We start from the raw sequence: 14,497 nt of genomic DNA, 5'->3' as shown, positions 1-14,497 counted from the left end.
GATCAGCTTCAACATGTTCGGTTCTATCGTGGTGAATTGGATTTTGTGAAATTTCTAAATCTGCCTTGTTGTCACTAAAAAACTGCATTGGCTGGTGTACTCCTATTTTCAGCTCTTCCAACATTCGTTTAATCCACAAACCTTAATAGATTCCGTGAGCAATTGCATGAAACTCGGCTTCAACACTACTTTGAGCCACCATACTTTGCTTTTTTACTTCTCCACGTTACTAAATTTCCCCAAACATAGGAACAATACCGAGTAGTTGAACGTCGATCACTTTCTGACTCTGTCCAATCAGCATCTGTGTAAATTTTGACTCCTCTTTCTTCATTTTTTCTAAAAAACAGCCCCTTACCAGGAGTAGTTTTGAGATATCTCAGGATCCTGTACACCTCTTCCATATGATCTTTAGTGGGCAAATGCATATGTTGACAACTGACTGCAAAGGCAATGTCTGGGCAAGTATGAGACAAATAAATCAGCTTACCAACCAGGCATTGGTACCTCCCCATGTCAACTGACATTTTCTCATCTAAATTTCCTTCCCTCTTGTTAACTTCCATAGGTGTATCAATCGGTTTGCAGCCTAGCATCCCGGTTTCTTTAAGAAGATCTAGTGTGTATTTTCATTGACACACAACAATTCCCTGTGTGGTTCTCGCCACTTCCATTCCTAAGAAATACCTCAAGAAGTCGAGGTCTTTAACTTCAAACTCATTTGCTAGAACTCTCTTCAACTTCTCCATTTCGTCTATGTCATCCCCTGTAAGTATAATATCATCTACATACATGATTAGTATAACAATTTTTCCATCAACCGAAAGTTGTAGAACATAGTGTGATCAACATGTCCTTGACTATATCCGTGTCTCTTAGTCGTCGCATTACAAAACCATGTCAATGTCGCATGTTGAACTGTTCTCTCTCTCTCTCTCTTAAACAGATGGTTTTCAGATTGCACTGTTAGTTGTTCAATTTGTGTAGTCTCTGTATATGTATTCTCATTTTTTTTTTTTGGATAATTTAATATTAGTATATTCGTTAAAATTGCTGACCTTTGAGTAATGTTTATCGTGTTTTGTAAATTTGTGATTATCAGCCAATTGATGAACATATTCTTCGGGAATTGGAGAAAATAGAGAAAGAATCTGGAATAGATGAGATCTTAAATTATAGGTCTACTGCTGAAAGTGAGCTGCAGGTACGAATGGTATTAATGTGTAGTCTAGGAGATCATGCAATGATGTATTATGTAGTACCTTATTCATTGTCAACCATTGTGGCCTTTTCTTTTTTGTATTGGTTTCACATTGTCTTGGTTTGTTGGACCTTATTATTTTTCTTGCAGCCAGTATTTCATATTCTGACTTCATTGCATACTCTGTAGATGTAGTGGCATTTTATTGCTTCAATATCTGTGTCAAATGTTTATGCAGGATTTCCTGTTGACTTCTTCAACTTCAACTATGGGAACTTCCAGTGCAAATGCTACTGTAGAAAAGTTGCAAAACGATGAGCGTTCATCAAGCAGGTCTCGTGGATGGCTGAACTGGCTGTCCCTTGGCATGCTTGGGGCTGGTGGAACAGATGATTCTGGTGAATTTTCTGGTGTTGTTTCTGATGAAGTTATCAAGGTATTTATTCTCTTATTAGTTTTTACTGGAAAGTATTGTTTTCAGAAATTGATTGATGTCTAATTATACAGGATATTTATGAGGCAACAAAGTTCCATCCTGTACTTTTATCCAATGTGGATGCTGCTGCTGCTGATGAAATCTATCTATCCGCAGTCAAGTTCAGCATTCATCAAATTTCTGCAACACTAAGAAGAACGTACGGTGTGAATTTTTTATGTTCTGTTAAATCGTTTTATTCTTGAACACTACAAACCTGTGATTTGTCATCCCTTGCATATGGACTAATTTCCCCTTAATGATTAGGGTCAAGTAATATCTTATTACTATTATGCAGTATCATGTCTTTATTTTATGGATCATTCTAGATTTTGTATATTGTGAATTTAGTCTTCTAGGAAAAATGAGAATTTTGTTGGACAAGGTTTGTTTCTTTTTTTTCGGTTGAAATTCAGTGTGGATGAAGGAACCTTTCTATTCATTTTAGTAAGGCTATTGTTTTCAAACTTCCTCCACTCACCCTTAATGGACCCTACTTTGTTTATTAATGGGAATATGAAAAGTATAAGATATTGGTTGATGTATAAATCCAAGAATACTAGAAAGACTAAGAAGATACAAAAACTAATGTTGAAAAAAGGAAGACCTAATTATATTTTATATTTTGTGGTTGTCATTGTGTATGGGCGTCATAGCGAAAGATTTTGTATGTTCATAGTGGAGTGGTAGTCAGTTGAGGCTATGCCCATGTTGGTGAAGTTTTTTGAAGTTGAAAAGATGTTTGAGGTTAGGTTTGAAGGCTTCCAGGGGGGAAATGGATTTCTATCACAGAAAGGTCTCAGGGCATTGCTTTTAGCAAAGAGGCACAAGATTTTTTATGTGGAAAACCCCCACGCTAACGGTGGAGATAAAAAACCATGAAGTTTAAGACCTATTGATCTAAGACCTACTAATCTAAATCCACTATACGAAATCAAATTAAATAAATTTATCTGACTGCTTTACCTTAAAGGCTTACTCTTCAATACCTACAACTTGATTCATGTCCGCAATACAACAACCTCCAATGGCTCTAGTGGATCATTTCAGCCTCGCTGAAGGGATGAAGGTCTTTAAACCAATATTCAAAGGTCAAATCCTTGAATGAGAGATCGGGAATGGTGTGACATTTTAGTCTTTTTCTATGGGAAACCCTCTCTAGAGAATATGTGACCTCTTTTCAATCACTTAACGATCTCTAACCCAAATCTCTAACCCTCAAGGGGTTAAGAGGGAGGTATTTATAGGCAAAAGCCCAAAGAGTCTTGGTTTTGGAAGAATTAGCTTGACCGCTTGAGCTAACTTAGGCCGCTTGAGTGGTCCTAAGCACTCCAAGCTCCAAGCTCCTAAGCGGTCTTGCACTATTTAAAAATCATTTTTAAAATCCTTTAAGTTCAAAACAAAATCAATCCTATTAATACCTCAACATAGCCTAATTTGCCATAAGTCAAACATCTTTAGACATACTTGTGACTTCGTGGTTGAATGAACAACTCCTCTTGATCTTCAATGGAGAGCAAGTCACTATCTAAAAAGACTTCTATGCTCAAACATAAACAAGAACAAAACTACCAACACAAACAAGACTCAATGTCCTAACAAAGGATAGTTGTTAATTGCGGGTGGATAGTTGTTGAAAATAAATCTAGGTATAAAGATACATGAGGTTTCCTTCGTGTTTTGCTAGTGGAAGCTCTAATACCACTTGTCTGCAAGCAGAAACTTTAATGCGATGTATTGATGCAATAATATAGAGATAAAAATAAATCTAGGTATAAAGATACATGAGGTTTTAATGTGGTTTGGGCAACTATGGCTACATCCATAGGTGAAAGAGAAATGATTCATTGTACTATAGATAATATATTATAGGAATAGAAAAAACAGATACAAATATGGAAACTTGGAACATTCTGCATTTCTCACTTTCTGTGATTACATTATGAACTACGGGTCCTCGCTTCATAGGGTGTCTCATACTCTTCATCACATCTCTACCTATTTGGTATAGGGTTTGCATGCTTTACATTCTCATCTCTATCTTACAACATTTTTCTGTCATATCCAAGAGTATTAATAGTGATATTCCTGTCACATTTCCTTATTCTATGAAAAAACTAAATTTTAAAGGAATTGGCAATTATGAAAATTTTAAATGATATTCCTTTACCAAAAGGAATATATATCAAATAGGGATTTAAGGGACTTTGTAATATTTCGTTCTTACCCAAGTGAAAACCACCTGTCACTTGGTTCTCTTAGACTCTCCAATAAGGCAAAGATCTCGGCCTTTGAAGCAAAACCAGCAACTGCTGCCCTAGAAATATCTGAGAACCTCCTGTTTTTTGTCTCTAAATAGCTCTCCAATACTTAGCTGACCGGGATTATCCAAAAGTACGCTCAACATCCACAATGAATCTATATTATGAGCACATGTCCTGGTATCCTTGGGCACATTCAATAGCTATTTATTTCTGTTTTAGATCAAGCCTTGTATTTGGGATACAACAGGCATCCTCTGTTGAACTTCATTTTTCAATATTCTTTTGAGAAAGATCTCCCATCCTTGGCCTTCTAAATTCCCCTTTTTTTTTCCATCAACTAAACTTTTTTATCCTATCAAAGAACAAAAAGTAAAGGTCTTTTTTAGTTATTATTATTATTATTATTATTACATTTTTCAATACTCTTTTGAGAAAGATCTCCCATCCTTGGCCTTATAAATCCCCCTTTTTTTTTCCATCAACTAAACATTTTTATCCTATCAAAGAACAAAAAGTAAAGGTCTTTTTTAGTTATTTTCATTATCAATTTTATGGAATAGGCACATAGGGTGATATTTTCAAACTTTTATGTAGTAAACTTATAAGTCCAATAGAGATATATCTTGTGTACATGTGATATAGCTTGTACCTCAGTGCTATGTCTTATTTGGACGTAAGAGTTATTCTATGAGATATTGTATTGGTGAATATTTTCTGATGCCCACTACAAGGCATTTTTTTCCTCTTATGGATCATACCTATGTGTTTTCTGTTTCAAAGTTGGCAGTAAATTGTTGTTATTATCTCTTTATGCATTTTCTGAATTTAGGTACAATGTTTATGTTGTATTTTTATTGCCAAGGGTTTTGAAAACTTTTGGATGCACATTCACTTGATAATTTCTTGGAGGGGTTCTGTTTCTTTTTTGTTGATTTTGTCCTTGTTAGGAATGCTATTTTATTGCGCACAAATTTATAGATAAATTGTTTTAAGTGCAAATTTTTTTCCATTGGCTAAAAGGATTGGTACTTATTAATATTTTTCTTAGATGTGACAAACGTACACTTTCACCAAGTGATGCTTGTTTTGCTTTCATTTCTAGGGAGTTAGATCGAGAAATTGCTGATTTGGTTTTTAATGGTGTGACTATTGAGTCTAAACTTTGTGAGGAATCAGCCACCATTATCGCCTCAGTGAACTCGGTGGAGATGGTCTATCCATGTAGCAAGAAGTTCATTCTACTTGTGGGAAGGGTTAGTATTTGATATGCCATTTTTGTATTTTTAATCTTACCTATTTTATTAAACATTATAGACTAATAGTGTCCCCTGCATGCATGTTCAAAACGTTAGTGTAAAATGTGGCTCATTTCCTGATTCTTGTTTCCATTTCAAGTCTTATTGGTTTACATTAAAATCAATTAATGATTGTATCTATTTTAGAATAGGTCAGCAGTTTAGAGTAATTATATGGATTGTCTTTGCAATACTTCATTTTTATAGTTTATTTTTGTTTTGCTTTAGGAGGGGAGGTGCAGTGTTTAGGATTTATCGCTGAAATTTCTCTGATATTTCCGATATATATATAAAATCCAAGTGCCGATATATTTGTATTTACTGATATTTCAAACCGTGGGTAGCTATGCATGTTAAGCTCTTGTAACCTAGTTGGTCGATATAGATTTATTCAATTCAATTCTTTTAGCATACAATATGGTATAGGAATATCTACTTCTTAATAGGACCCTAAAGTTGATTTTATGAAGCAAAAAAAAAATAAAGAAGTCAATTTCTTCTTTGGTGGAATTCTCAAAAGAATTTTTTTATTTTTTTTTATTTTAAAAAAACCTAATTTTATTGATCAATATGATAATGAATCACCCATAAGTCCTAACTAACTTAATGTACTTTAAAACTTAATAGTTGTAGAAATAATAGGAAATGAATTTTAACCATATTTGACTTGATTAATTGCTCTAGTGCAAAATGGAGGGCAAACCACCTTAATTCAAACTTACGTAGAATTTAACCCCTCTTACTATATGTCATTATGCAAAATTTTGATGAGGGTGGTGCTTTAAACAAAAGAATTCGATTGAGATTTTTTGTGCTCTAGAACAGAAAAGGGTTGCACAAACCATCTTGTTGAATGGGACCAAGTTTGGAAGGTTAAGTGAGAGGGAAGTTAGGTTTAAGGGGTACAAAGAACAATCTTTTACTATAAAATGGATGCAGTGTTTACCTAGAGAGAGGGACTTCCTATGGCATGTGATTGAGAGTAGTTATTGTGTGCACATAATAGTAGGATGCCAACATCGTGGTAAAAAACTCTTATTAATAATGCCCTTGGAAAGTGATAGCTTAGATTTATCTTAAGTTTTTTCATCATATATGTTCTGGTACTAGTGATTTATCTTCTATTTCTTTTTTGAGATCACTTGTGATGACAATGTTACATTGGCGATTTATCTCAAGTTTTATACTTTTGGCATGACAATTCGTTGTGGGATCTCTAGTTTTGGAGGAATCTTTTTAAGCGCAAAGATTAGTTCTCGTCTTTGCAATTTGTGTCACTCTTACTTGTCTATCCCAATTAAGGGTTGTTATTTTGTAGTCATATTAGCTTAATATTCATTGTTTGCTCACTCTCATTTAATATTGTGGAGAAAAAAAATATATTTCTCATTCATATGTTAAATGTATACAACTCTTGAAATATATACAACATCTAAAAAGAAATAATACAGATCCCTACAAATCAGGGATTGTATACACAAATCCACACAACTATATATGTGTACAATTGCACATAGATACACACACAGCTGTATACACATGTAGTTGTACACATACAATTGTATCTTCCAAACTTTCCCTCAAGCTAGTGAATAAATATTATCCATTCTCAACTTGATAATGATTTCTTGAAAAAGAAATATATACAACATCTAAAAAGAAATAATAAAGAAATATTAAAGATCCCTACAAATCAGGGATTGTATACACAAATCCACACAACTATATATGTGTACAATTGCACATAGATACACACACAGCTGTATACACACGTAGTTGTACACATACAATTGTATCTTCCAAACTTCCCCTCAAGGTAGTGAATAAATATTATCCATTCTCAACTTGATAATGATTTCTTGAAATGGAGTACTAGCTAATCCTTTCGTTAAGACATCGGCTAATTGATCTCTGATGGACACATATGGTGTGCAGATTAAGCTATTATCTAACTTCTCCTTAATAAAACGTTTGTCTACTTCCACATGTTTGGTTCTGTCATGTTGTACCAGGTTATGTGCAATGTTGATGGTTGACTTATTGTTACAATAAAGTCTCATCGACATTTTCCATTTGATCTTCAAGTCCTCCAAGATAATCTTGAGCCAAAGCAACTCATAGATTCCTTGGGCCATTGCACGAAACTTGGCTTCTGCAGTAGATCTTGCAACAATTTTTTGTTTCTTACTTCCCAAGCTACCAAGTTCCTTCCAAGAAAAGTGCAATATTCTGTAGAAGACCTCCAATATCTTGCATAATCTGCATCAGTATAGACCTCTAATGATAGCTCAGTTCTTTTCTTAAACAAAATTCCTTTTCTTGGAGTTGCTTTCAGGTAGTGTAGGATTTTGTATATAGCCTATAGATGAACTTTCTTCGGTTTATACATAAATTGACTCACTTGGTTGACTGCATAGCCTGTTTGGTCGCCTATGTGAGAGGTAGATCACCCTACCAACCAATCTCTGGTAGTGCATCCTCGCTTCTCCAAGCTTGTGATTCAAATCAATAGTTGTGATTAGAATCACGTCACATCTTTATGACGTACCAAATATGACATAGCAAATATGACATCAACTGATTACCATAAAAATATATATATATATATATATATATATATATGCTATGTCACATCTTTGTGGATGTTGGTAACCAAGTAGTTCTCAAGAGTCCACTTTAGGCTCATTTTGTGGGATTGGAGTTAAGTTTGTATCCTAGTTAGGAAAGCGGTGGAAGCATAAATTGAGTGGAAGTATAAACTAATTTAGTCTTGTTTATCTCACTTCCCTAGCTATTTCCCCTCGTTGTGCAAGATTTCATTCTTAGTGGTAACAAAGATCAAAAAAATTGTAAAGGGGTTTTCTTTAGTTAGGGTTTGAGGAAGGCAAGAGAGATCATCTCATTAGTTGGATCCAAGTGTGTAGGCCTAAGGAGGAAGGAGGGTTAGGGTTCTAGAGCATTTCATTGAGAAAGCCCCCTTTTAGGAAGTGGTTGTGGAGGCTCCCTAGGGAGTGTACTGCTCTATGGCACAAGGCTATCTTGAGCATATATGAAATGCGTCTAAACAGTTGGGATGACAACATTTTAGTTAGGTGGTCGTACAGTTGCCTTTCGAAGGCCAGTTCTTAGCTCTTCCATGATTTCTCTATTCATAACTAGTTTTTGGTGGGAAATGGGACAAAAATCCATGACTAGGTAGACTTGTGGAGGGGGAATTAACCTTTGGCTTTGCAATTTCTGAGTCTTTACAGAGTTTCATCAGTTTAAAATTCTTTTATTTCATCTATCCTTAGACTTTCTCCTTTTCTTACTTGTAATTTTAAATTTTGGCAAAACCTCACTAATTCAGAGGTTGAGGATCTTGAAAGACTCATGTCCATTCTCAATAGTGTTAACCTATCACTGTCATCCCTAGACATGTTGACCCTTTTTTTAGGGTTGGGGAGCATAAATAGGAGAAAGTTCTATGACTAATCGCTTGTCTTATATTGATTTGGATAGTATGGAAGGAATGAAATGTAAGGATCTTTGAGGACAAGTGAGGACATTCAAAATGTTATGGAACCTAGTCTATTTCTATTCATCTTTAGGGCATCCACTGCTATAGGTTTGAAGGGAATTTCTCTCAACTTTATTTAAGTTGATTGGATTTTAATATGTAGTTCAAAATAGTAGTGTTGAGACATTGATGTCTTTTGGTTTATTTTTCTTTTCCTTCATTTTATTAGGTTTTGTATTTAGGGAAGGATTTCTTATCCTTCTCTTGTTTACTTTGTTGATGAAAATGTTTTTGTTTTTGATAAAAAAATAAAAATAAATAAACTAAGTGGATGTATGTACCTTTTCATTTTTTGAAGCTTAATTGAAATGGATGTTTTCTTTGGGTAACCTAGGTGAGATGAGTATTGAAGGACTTACTCAAAATCATGGAGGTGAGATTATTTGAGCTTTTTCTCTAGGTTGAGGTGAGCTATTGAAATGGAAATACTTCCATTACTTGTGAGTTTCAAAGTTGCATGAGTTTAGGGGTCACCAAACTACTAGTAGAGGGGGACCTGCGGAGTTTATATGGGGTTTGCTACTGGTCATGACGTATCTTGGAGATAATCATAGGATGAGGAAAATCATGGAACTCAATACAGGATTGGGTTGTTCTTTCTCATGGAAACCTGGATTAGCTGATTAGAAAGCTGACAGGTCAGCTAAAAAAGGAGGTTTTTATTTATTTTTTTGTTGATGCTTCCTGGGGAATTTCTTTCTCGCTTGAGTTTTGATAATTTGTTTCACTAGGGGCTGGAGGCCAGTTTTCTCTTACTGCAGGGTTTTAGTTTTTCTTCTCTTTTTCAACACCTGTACATTTGGATTTCTCATCCTCTTTTGTTTTTGTGCAATTACTTTTAAAAAGAAGGCTTACCTTGGTTCCATGTTTTAAATTATTATTATTGTATTATGTTCATTCGGAAGTAGGTGTGAAGTCACTTACCTACAAGTGCCATGCTTTGTCTTTTAAATTCTGCTTCTTTACACGTCACATGGTTGTTGTCTTGTCATCACTTGATCTTTTTTCTATCTCCTCTGTAAGGGAGATAATCTTGAATATTAATTAATCTGCCTCTAGTTGGGCTCATTGGTATCATTCATAATTCTTTGATTTTTCATTAGATTTTGTTGTCTGTCCTGTAGAATGTACTATCAATGAGTAACATTTTTGAATGCAGCCCCTTTTGAAGGAAAATGTGGTGGCCCATGAGCAACCTTCTGTAAGCGCCCAAGTCAATGTATCGCCAAGCAGCCAAGAAGCTGAATTGTCAATAAAGGTACTTCCAGCGTCCTTTGTTGTAATACTTTGTGCCCTATGCCAGGAATTTTGACATAGAATCGCTGCATTCCAACTTGTAATTCAGGTCATGCTTGAACCACTTGAAGTTACTTGTGATCCAGATATTTTTCTGAATTTCATGGAGTTCTACAACATGTTCAAATCGTTCGATTTTCATCATAAAAGGGTAAAAATTTCTATGCATTGTTTGACCAATATCCCTGTTCCATTGCATTACATTCTTGTATGTCTCTTGTTTTCTTGGTATGTGTAAGCATGAGTAGCTATATTTGTAATACTGTTTCATTCTTTTCATCTTAGTTTGACCAATTGGTGATCCATTCTTTGTAGTGATTAATTGTTGTTTACTTTGCCTTTGCTGTTATTTTTCTCACCGAAACTGTACTCGGATTATCTGTTCCAGCATGTGTTGTTGCATGACCTCCTATAGATAAAAATGATGGCAACATATGTGAGAATGCAATATGTTTTCTGCCCAGAATTATCACTTTCATAGTCTTGTTGTTTTTTAAAGTATTCTGGTTTGTTTTGGATATATGTATCAAATGGTACCATTTCAAAATTTTTGACAAAATGATGCAGTGCCAGTTCTTAGGCCAAATTCAACTGTCTCCAATTACAACTTAAATTTACAGTGAAGAGAGATCATGCATTAATCAAAATCATTCTTCTTCTGTACAATCTAATGTATGGTCACAAATTTTTCTCCTGATCAAAAACAGTTATTTCATTGCATTTAAATAGTAAGTATAAAGAAATATGAGAAATCCTTCCAACAAGTACAAAATTCTCAGTACAAAGTCTGATTAAGGAGAATCAGTGTATACTAGTCCAAAATGGAAAATTTATCTACACATGTCAAAATGGTTAAGACAACGCTCATTATAATTGATTGAGGTAAAAAATCTCTTGCAAAAGAAACCAGATGTCTGATTTCATGGTTTGCTAACGCATATGTTGCATGATTGCCTAAATTAGGAGACCAACAGAAGGAACATTCAAGCTCTAAAGAAATGTTAATTATTTGGTGCAACCACTTTTCAAACTTCCAGGGTCCTTTTTTTTCTTTTTTTTAAGTTGCTCATGATTTGACATGAAAAAATTTCCTCTTACGAAGAGATTGGAGAGACCAAAGACTTTCCCCTGCAACAAACATTCCACTCCTGTTCTGGCCAGCTCTAGTCCTGAAGCCGAGTTCAGGTCTATGGCACAGGGCACTTGTGAATTAATGTGGTTAAAATCTATGTTGATTGAAGTTGGAATCATAAATGACAGCCCTATGAAGCTTGATTTTGATAATAAAACCATGATTAGTATAGCCCACAATCTTGTGTATCATGATAGAACAAAATATATAGAGGTTGACAAACACTTCATCTCAGAAAAACTAGGAGGAGGATTGGTTTGCACTCCATTCATTCCAACCGAAAAAAGCAACTAGCAAATGTTTTGACAAAGGGAATGCCGGGTAAGCAATTTCACTCTTATCATTGGCAAGCTAGGCATGGAAGACATTTTTGAACCAGCTTTAGGGGGAGTGTTGAAAAAGTCAAGGACCAAAATTGCATGAATCAATCTTCTAATTACTGAATATTATTTCCTAGATACTTCCCTTCACTTTTTCTTTCCCTATAATTATGTACATTAGCAGACTGATGACTTTCCTTTTCTTAGGTAGAATCCAATTGTACAGCTGCATTTTTTTGTTCTTGGGTTAGATTAGACTTTGTAACTATATCAACGAGTAATCATCACCATTGAAAAATTCAATGGAAATAATTCAGAATTTCCTCAAAAAGAAAAAGAAAAACATCTATTGCACCTTGACTGGAAGTAATGTCTGGTTATCACAGTACCTATTATAATCTCTAGTAACCCCTCCCATGGTCTCCTTTGTTGGCTAACTAGTTTCTACTCAGCAAGGCCCATTCATCAAAATTCATCTTGAAGACACCAAAGGGGGGAGGAGGCCTATGACAAAGTATTTCCATTTTTCCTCCAATTTCTTAAGAAAATAGCTTTTCAATCTATTGAATATAATATATTTATAGTGTACAATCTTTCTTTCCTTTCTTAATATAGGTCACATATATGGTAGTTAGTTCAACCTAGCCTTGTATATATATTTCTCTATTGTAAGAAGTTAATCATATGAATGAGAATTAAGGTTTTCTCCCTCTCTCTTTCAACATGGTATTAGAGCCAAGGGAGAAAACTTTATTCTTTCTGGTTTACCCGTGTAATTAATTCCGGGAATCCGTCCAGTGACCGTGTTTCATTCCCGTCACCTTTTCCATCTCCCAAAGTTTTTCGGTCAGCCATATTATGGTAAGAAAACCCTCATCACTGTCAACATTTTTCCGACGATATTTTCCGGAGACTTTTCTGGTGACTTTTTCCGGCGATATTTTCTGACATCGACCACATCATTAGGAGCGCAAAGAGGAGATCTGCAACTTTTCTCAAAGCACCGGAGCTAAAAACAGATCCACGGGCCTCCCATGCGCCGTTTTTCTCCGACGGCCTGAATCGCACGCGCTGGCGTGTGAGGATGCGTGACCCACTTTTTGGTGCCGAGCTTCTACCAGCAGGCTCGTCCGGCGCCGTCTTGCACTTCTAAGCCTCCGTCAGTCCTCTCTGAACCCTGCTTCTCCATTTTTTTGGCATTTCAGCTTCTACAGGTCTTCTTTCAGCCTCCTCGGGCCTCCGACGGTAGCTCTCTTCCTTGGCCGAGACCTGTGTGTGCCTTGGGAAGGCCTCTTCTTCATCTCTAGTCACTTTTCTCCTTTGTTTGGGTCTTGACATACTGGGTTCTTCTTCCACAGCTGTGATTCGACCTCCCTTTAGGGCTCTCTTTGATCCAAACGTGATTCAATCTCAGGTGAAGTGGATATGGCGACTAAAAATCCTATTTTCACATCCGTCATCTCTGGATCTCCCACTATCACATCGGAAAAATTGATTGGTAGTGAGAATTATCTCTCCTAGTCAGCATTCGTGGAACTCTGGTTTATGGGACAAGGTTATGAGGATCATCTTGTTACACCTGAGGATGCTATACCTGATGTTGACAAAGTGCAATGGAAGAAAATCGATGCACAATTATGCAGCGTATTATGGCAATCTGTTGATCCCAAAATTTTACGTCATCTTCATGCCTACAAAACCTGCTTTAAATTTTGGACTCAAGCTCAAGGATTATACATGAATGATATTCAACGATTTTATAAGGTGGTTTTTGATATTGTTCATGTGAGACAGTAGGACATGGATCTGTCTACTTATATTGGCCGGATTGCGTCTCTTAAGGAGGAGTTCTTAACTTTGATGCCCTTCACTAATGGTGCTGAAACTCAACAAATACAGACTGACAAGTTTTTTATGGTGTTAACCCTTATTGGCCTCCGTCCAGATCTTGAGTCTGTCCGAGATCAGATTCTTGCTAGTCCAATAGTACCATCATTGGATGATGTGTTCGCTCGTCTCTTACGCCTCTCCTCTACTCAGACCTTGTCGACTGATGGTCCTTCAGATTCATCTGTGTTAGCCTCTGAGACTAACTCTCGAGGAGGACGTAGTGGCAATCGGGGTCGAGGACAACGTCCTCAGTGCACCTATTGTAATAAGCTTGGTCACACTCGAGATCGTTGCTATCAGTTACATAGACGGCCTCCTTGCACTGCCCACATCGCTCAGTCATTTGATCCTCTGCTATCTCAACCTGACTCTGCTGCGAGCTCCACATCTCAGAGTATCACCCTTACTGGTAGTGATTATGATGCCTATCTCCGATATCGGGCAGCCACATCAGCTTTTGTTGCTTCTGTTGCCTCTGTTGCCCAAACCAGTAATGTCTCTGTCTGCTTTACTCAGTCTCCTTCTCTTGGCCCATGGATTCTAGATTCTGGAGCATATGATCATATCTCTGGTAATAAACACTTTTTCTCCTCTTATACTACTACCTCTGCCTTACCTACTGTTACTTTAGCTAATGGTTCCCAAACTATGGCTAAAGGTATTGGTTTGGCTCATCCTCTCCCTTCCCTACCTCTCCATTCTGTCCTTTATGCCCCTGAGTGTCCTTTTAATCTTATTTCCATCAGCAAAATAACTCGCACTCTTAACTGTTCTATCACTTTTTCTAATAAATCTGTGATCTTGCAGGACCGGAGTACGGGGAAGTCAATTGGCATAGGGCGTAAGTCTTAAGGCCTCTATCACCTCACATCACCTTCATCTCCTGCAGCTTGCATTTCCACCGATGCTCCTCTTCTCATTCACAGTCATCTAGGTCATCCTAGTCTCTCTAAGTTCCAGAAGATGGTCCCTCATTTTTCCACTTTGTCGTCGCTTGCGTGTGAGTCGTGTCAGCTTGGGAAACATACTCGTGTCTTGTTCCCAAAGCGTTTGAATAATCGGGCA

General features: G+C 36.3%; 2 protein-coding genes across 3 annotated transcripts in view; both read left to right on the top strand.

Moving 5' to 3' along the window:
* The window catches only part of LOC117932118, a 126,395-nt gene that overhangs the window by 54,052 nt on the left and 57,846 nt on the right, over positions 1–14,497 (top strand). For both annotated transcript variants that reach the window (XM_034853171.1, XM_034853170.1), the window contains 6 exons: positions 1,103–1,204; positions 1,440–1,637; positions 1,709–1,836; positions 5,043–5,193; positions 9,954–10,052; positions 10,140–10,241. In XM_034853171.1, the coding sequence (XP_034709062.1) occupies positions 1,103–1,204; positions 1,440–1,637; positions 1,709–1,836; positions 5,043–5,193; positions 9,954–10,052; positions 10,140–10,241 (780 nt within the window). The remainder of the gene's footprint in view (positions 1–1,102; positions 1,205–1,439; positions 1,638–1,708; positions 1,837–5,042; positions 5,194–9,953; positions 10,053–10,139; positions 10,242–14,497) is intronic.
* LOC117932119 lies at positions 12,277–14,457 on the top strand. Its single transcript, XM_034853172.1, has 2 exons — positions 12,277–13,922; positions 14,240–14,457. Exons 1-2 carry the CDS (start codon positions 13,343–13,345, stop codon positions 14,275–14,277), a joined length of 618 nt encoding a protein of 205 aa, XP_034709063.1. The 5' UTR covers positions 12,277–13,342; the 3' UTR covers positions 14,278–14,457.

This window comes from Vitis riparia, chromosome 15 (genome assembly GCF_004353265.1).
Source record: "Vitis riparia cultivar Riparia Gloire de Montpellier isolate 1030 chromosome 15, EGFV_Vit.rip_1.0, whole genome shotgun sequence".
Lineage (NCBI taxonomy): Eukaryota > Viridiplantae > Streptophyta > Magnoliopsida > Vitales > Vitaceae > Vitis > Vitis riparia.
The sequence above is the reverse complement of the archived record's forward strand: the minus strand, read 5'-3'. Positions and strand labels throughout refer to the sequence as shown.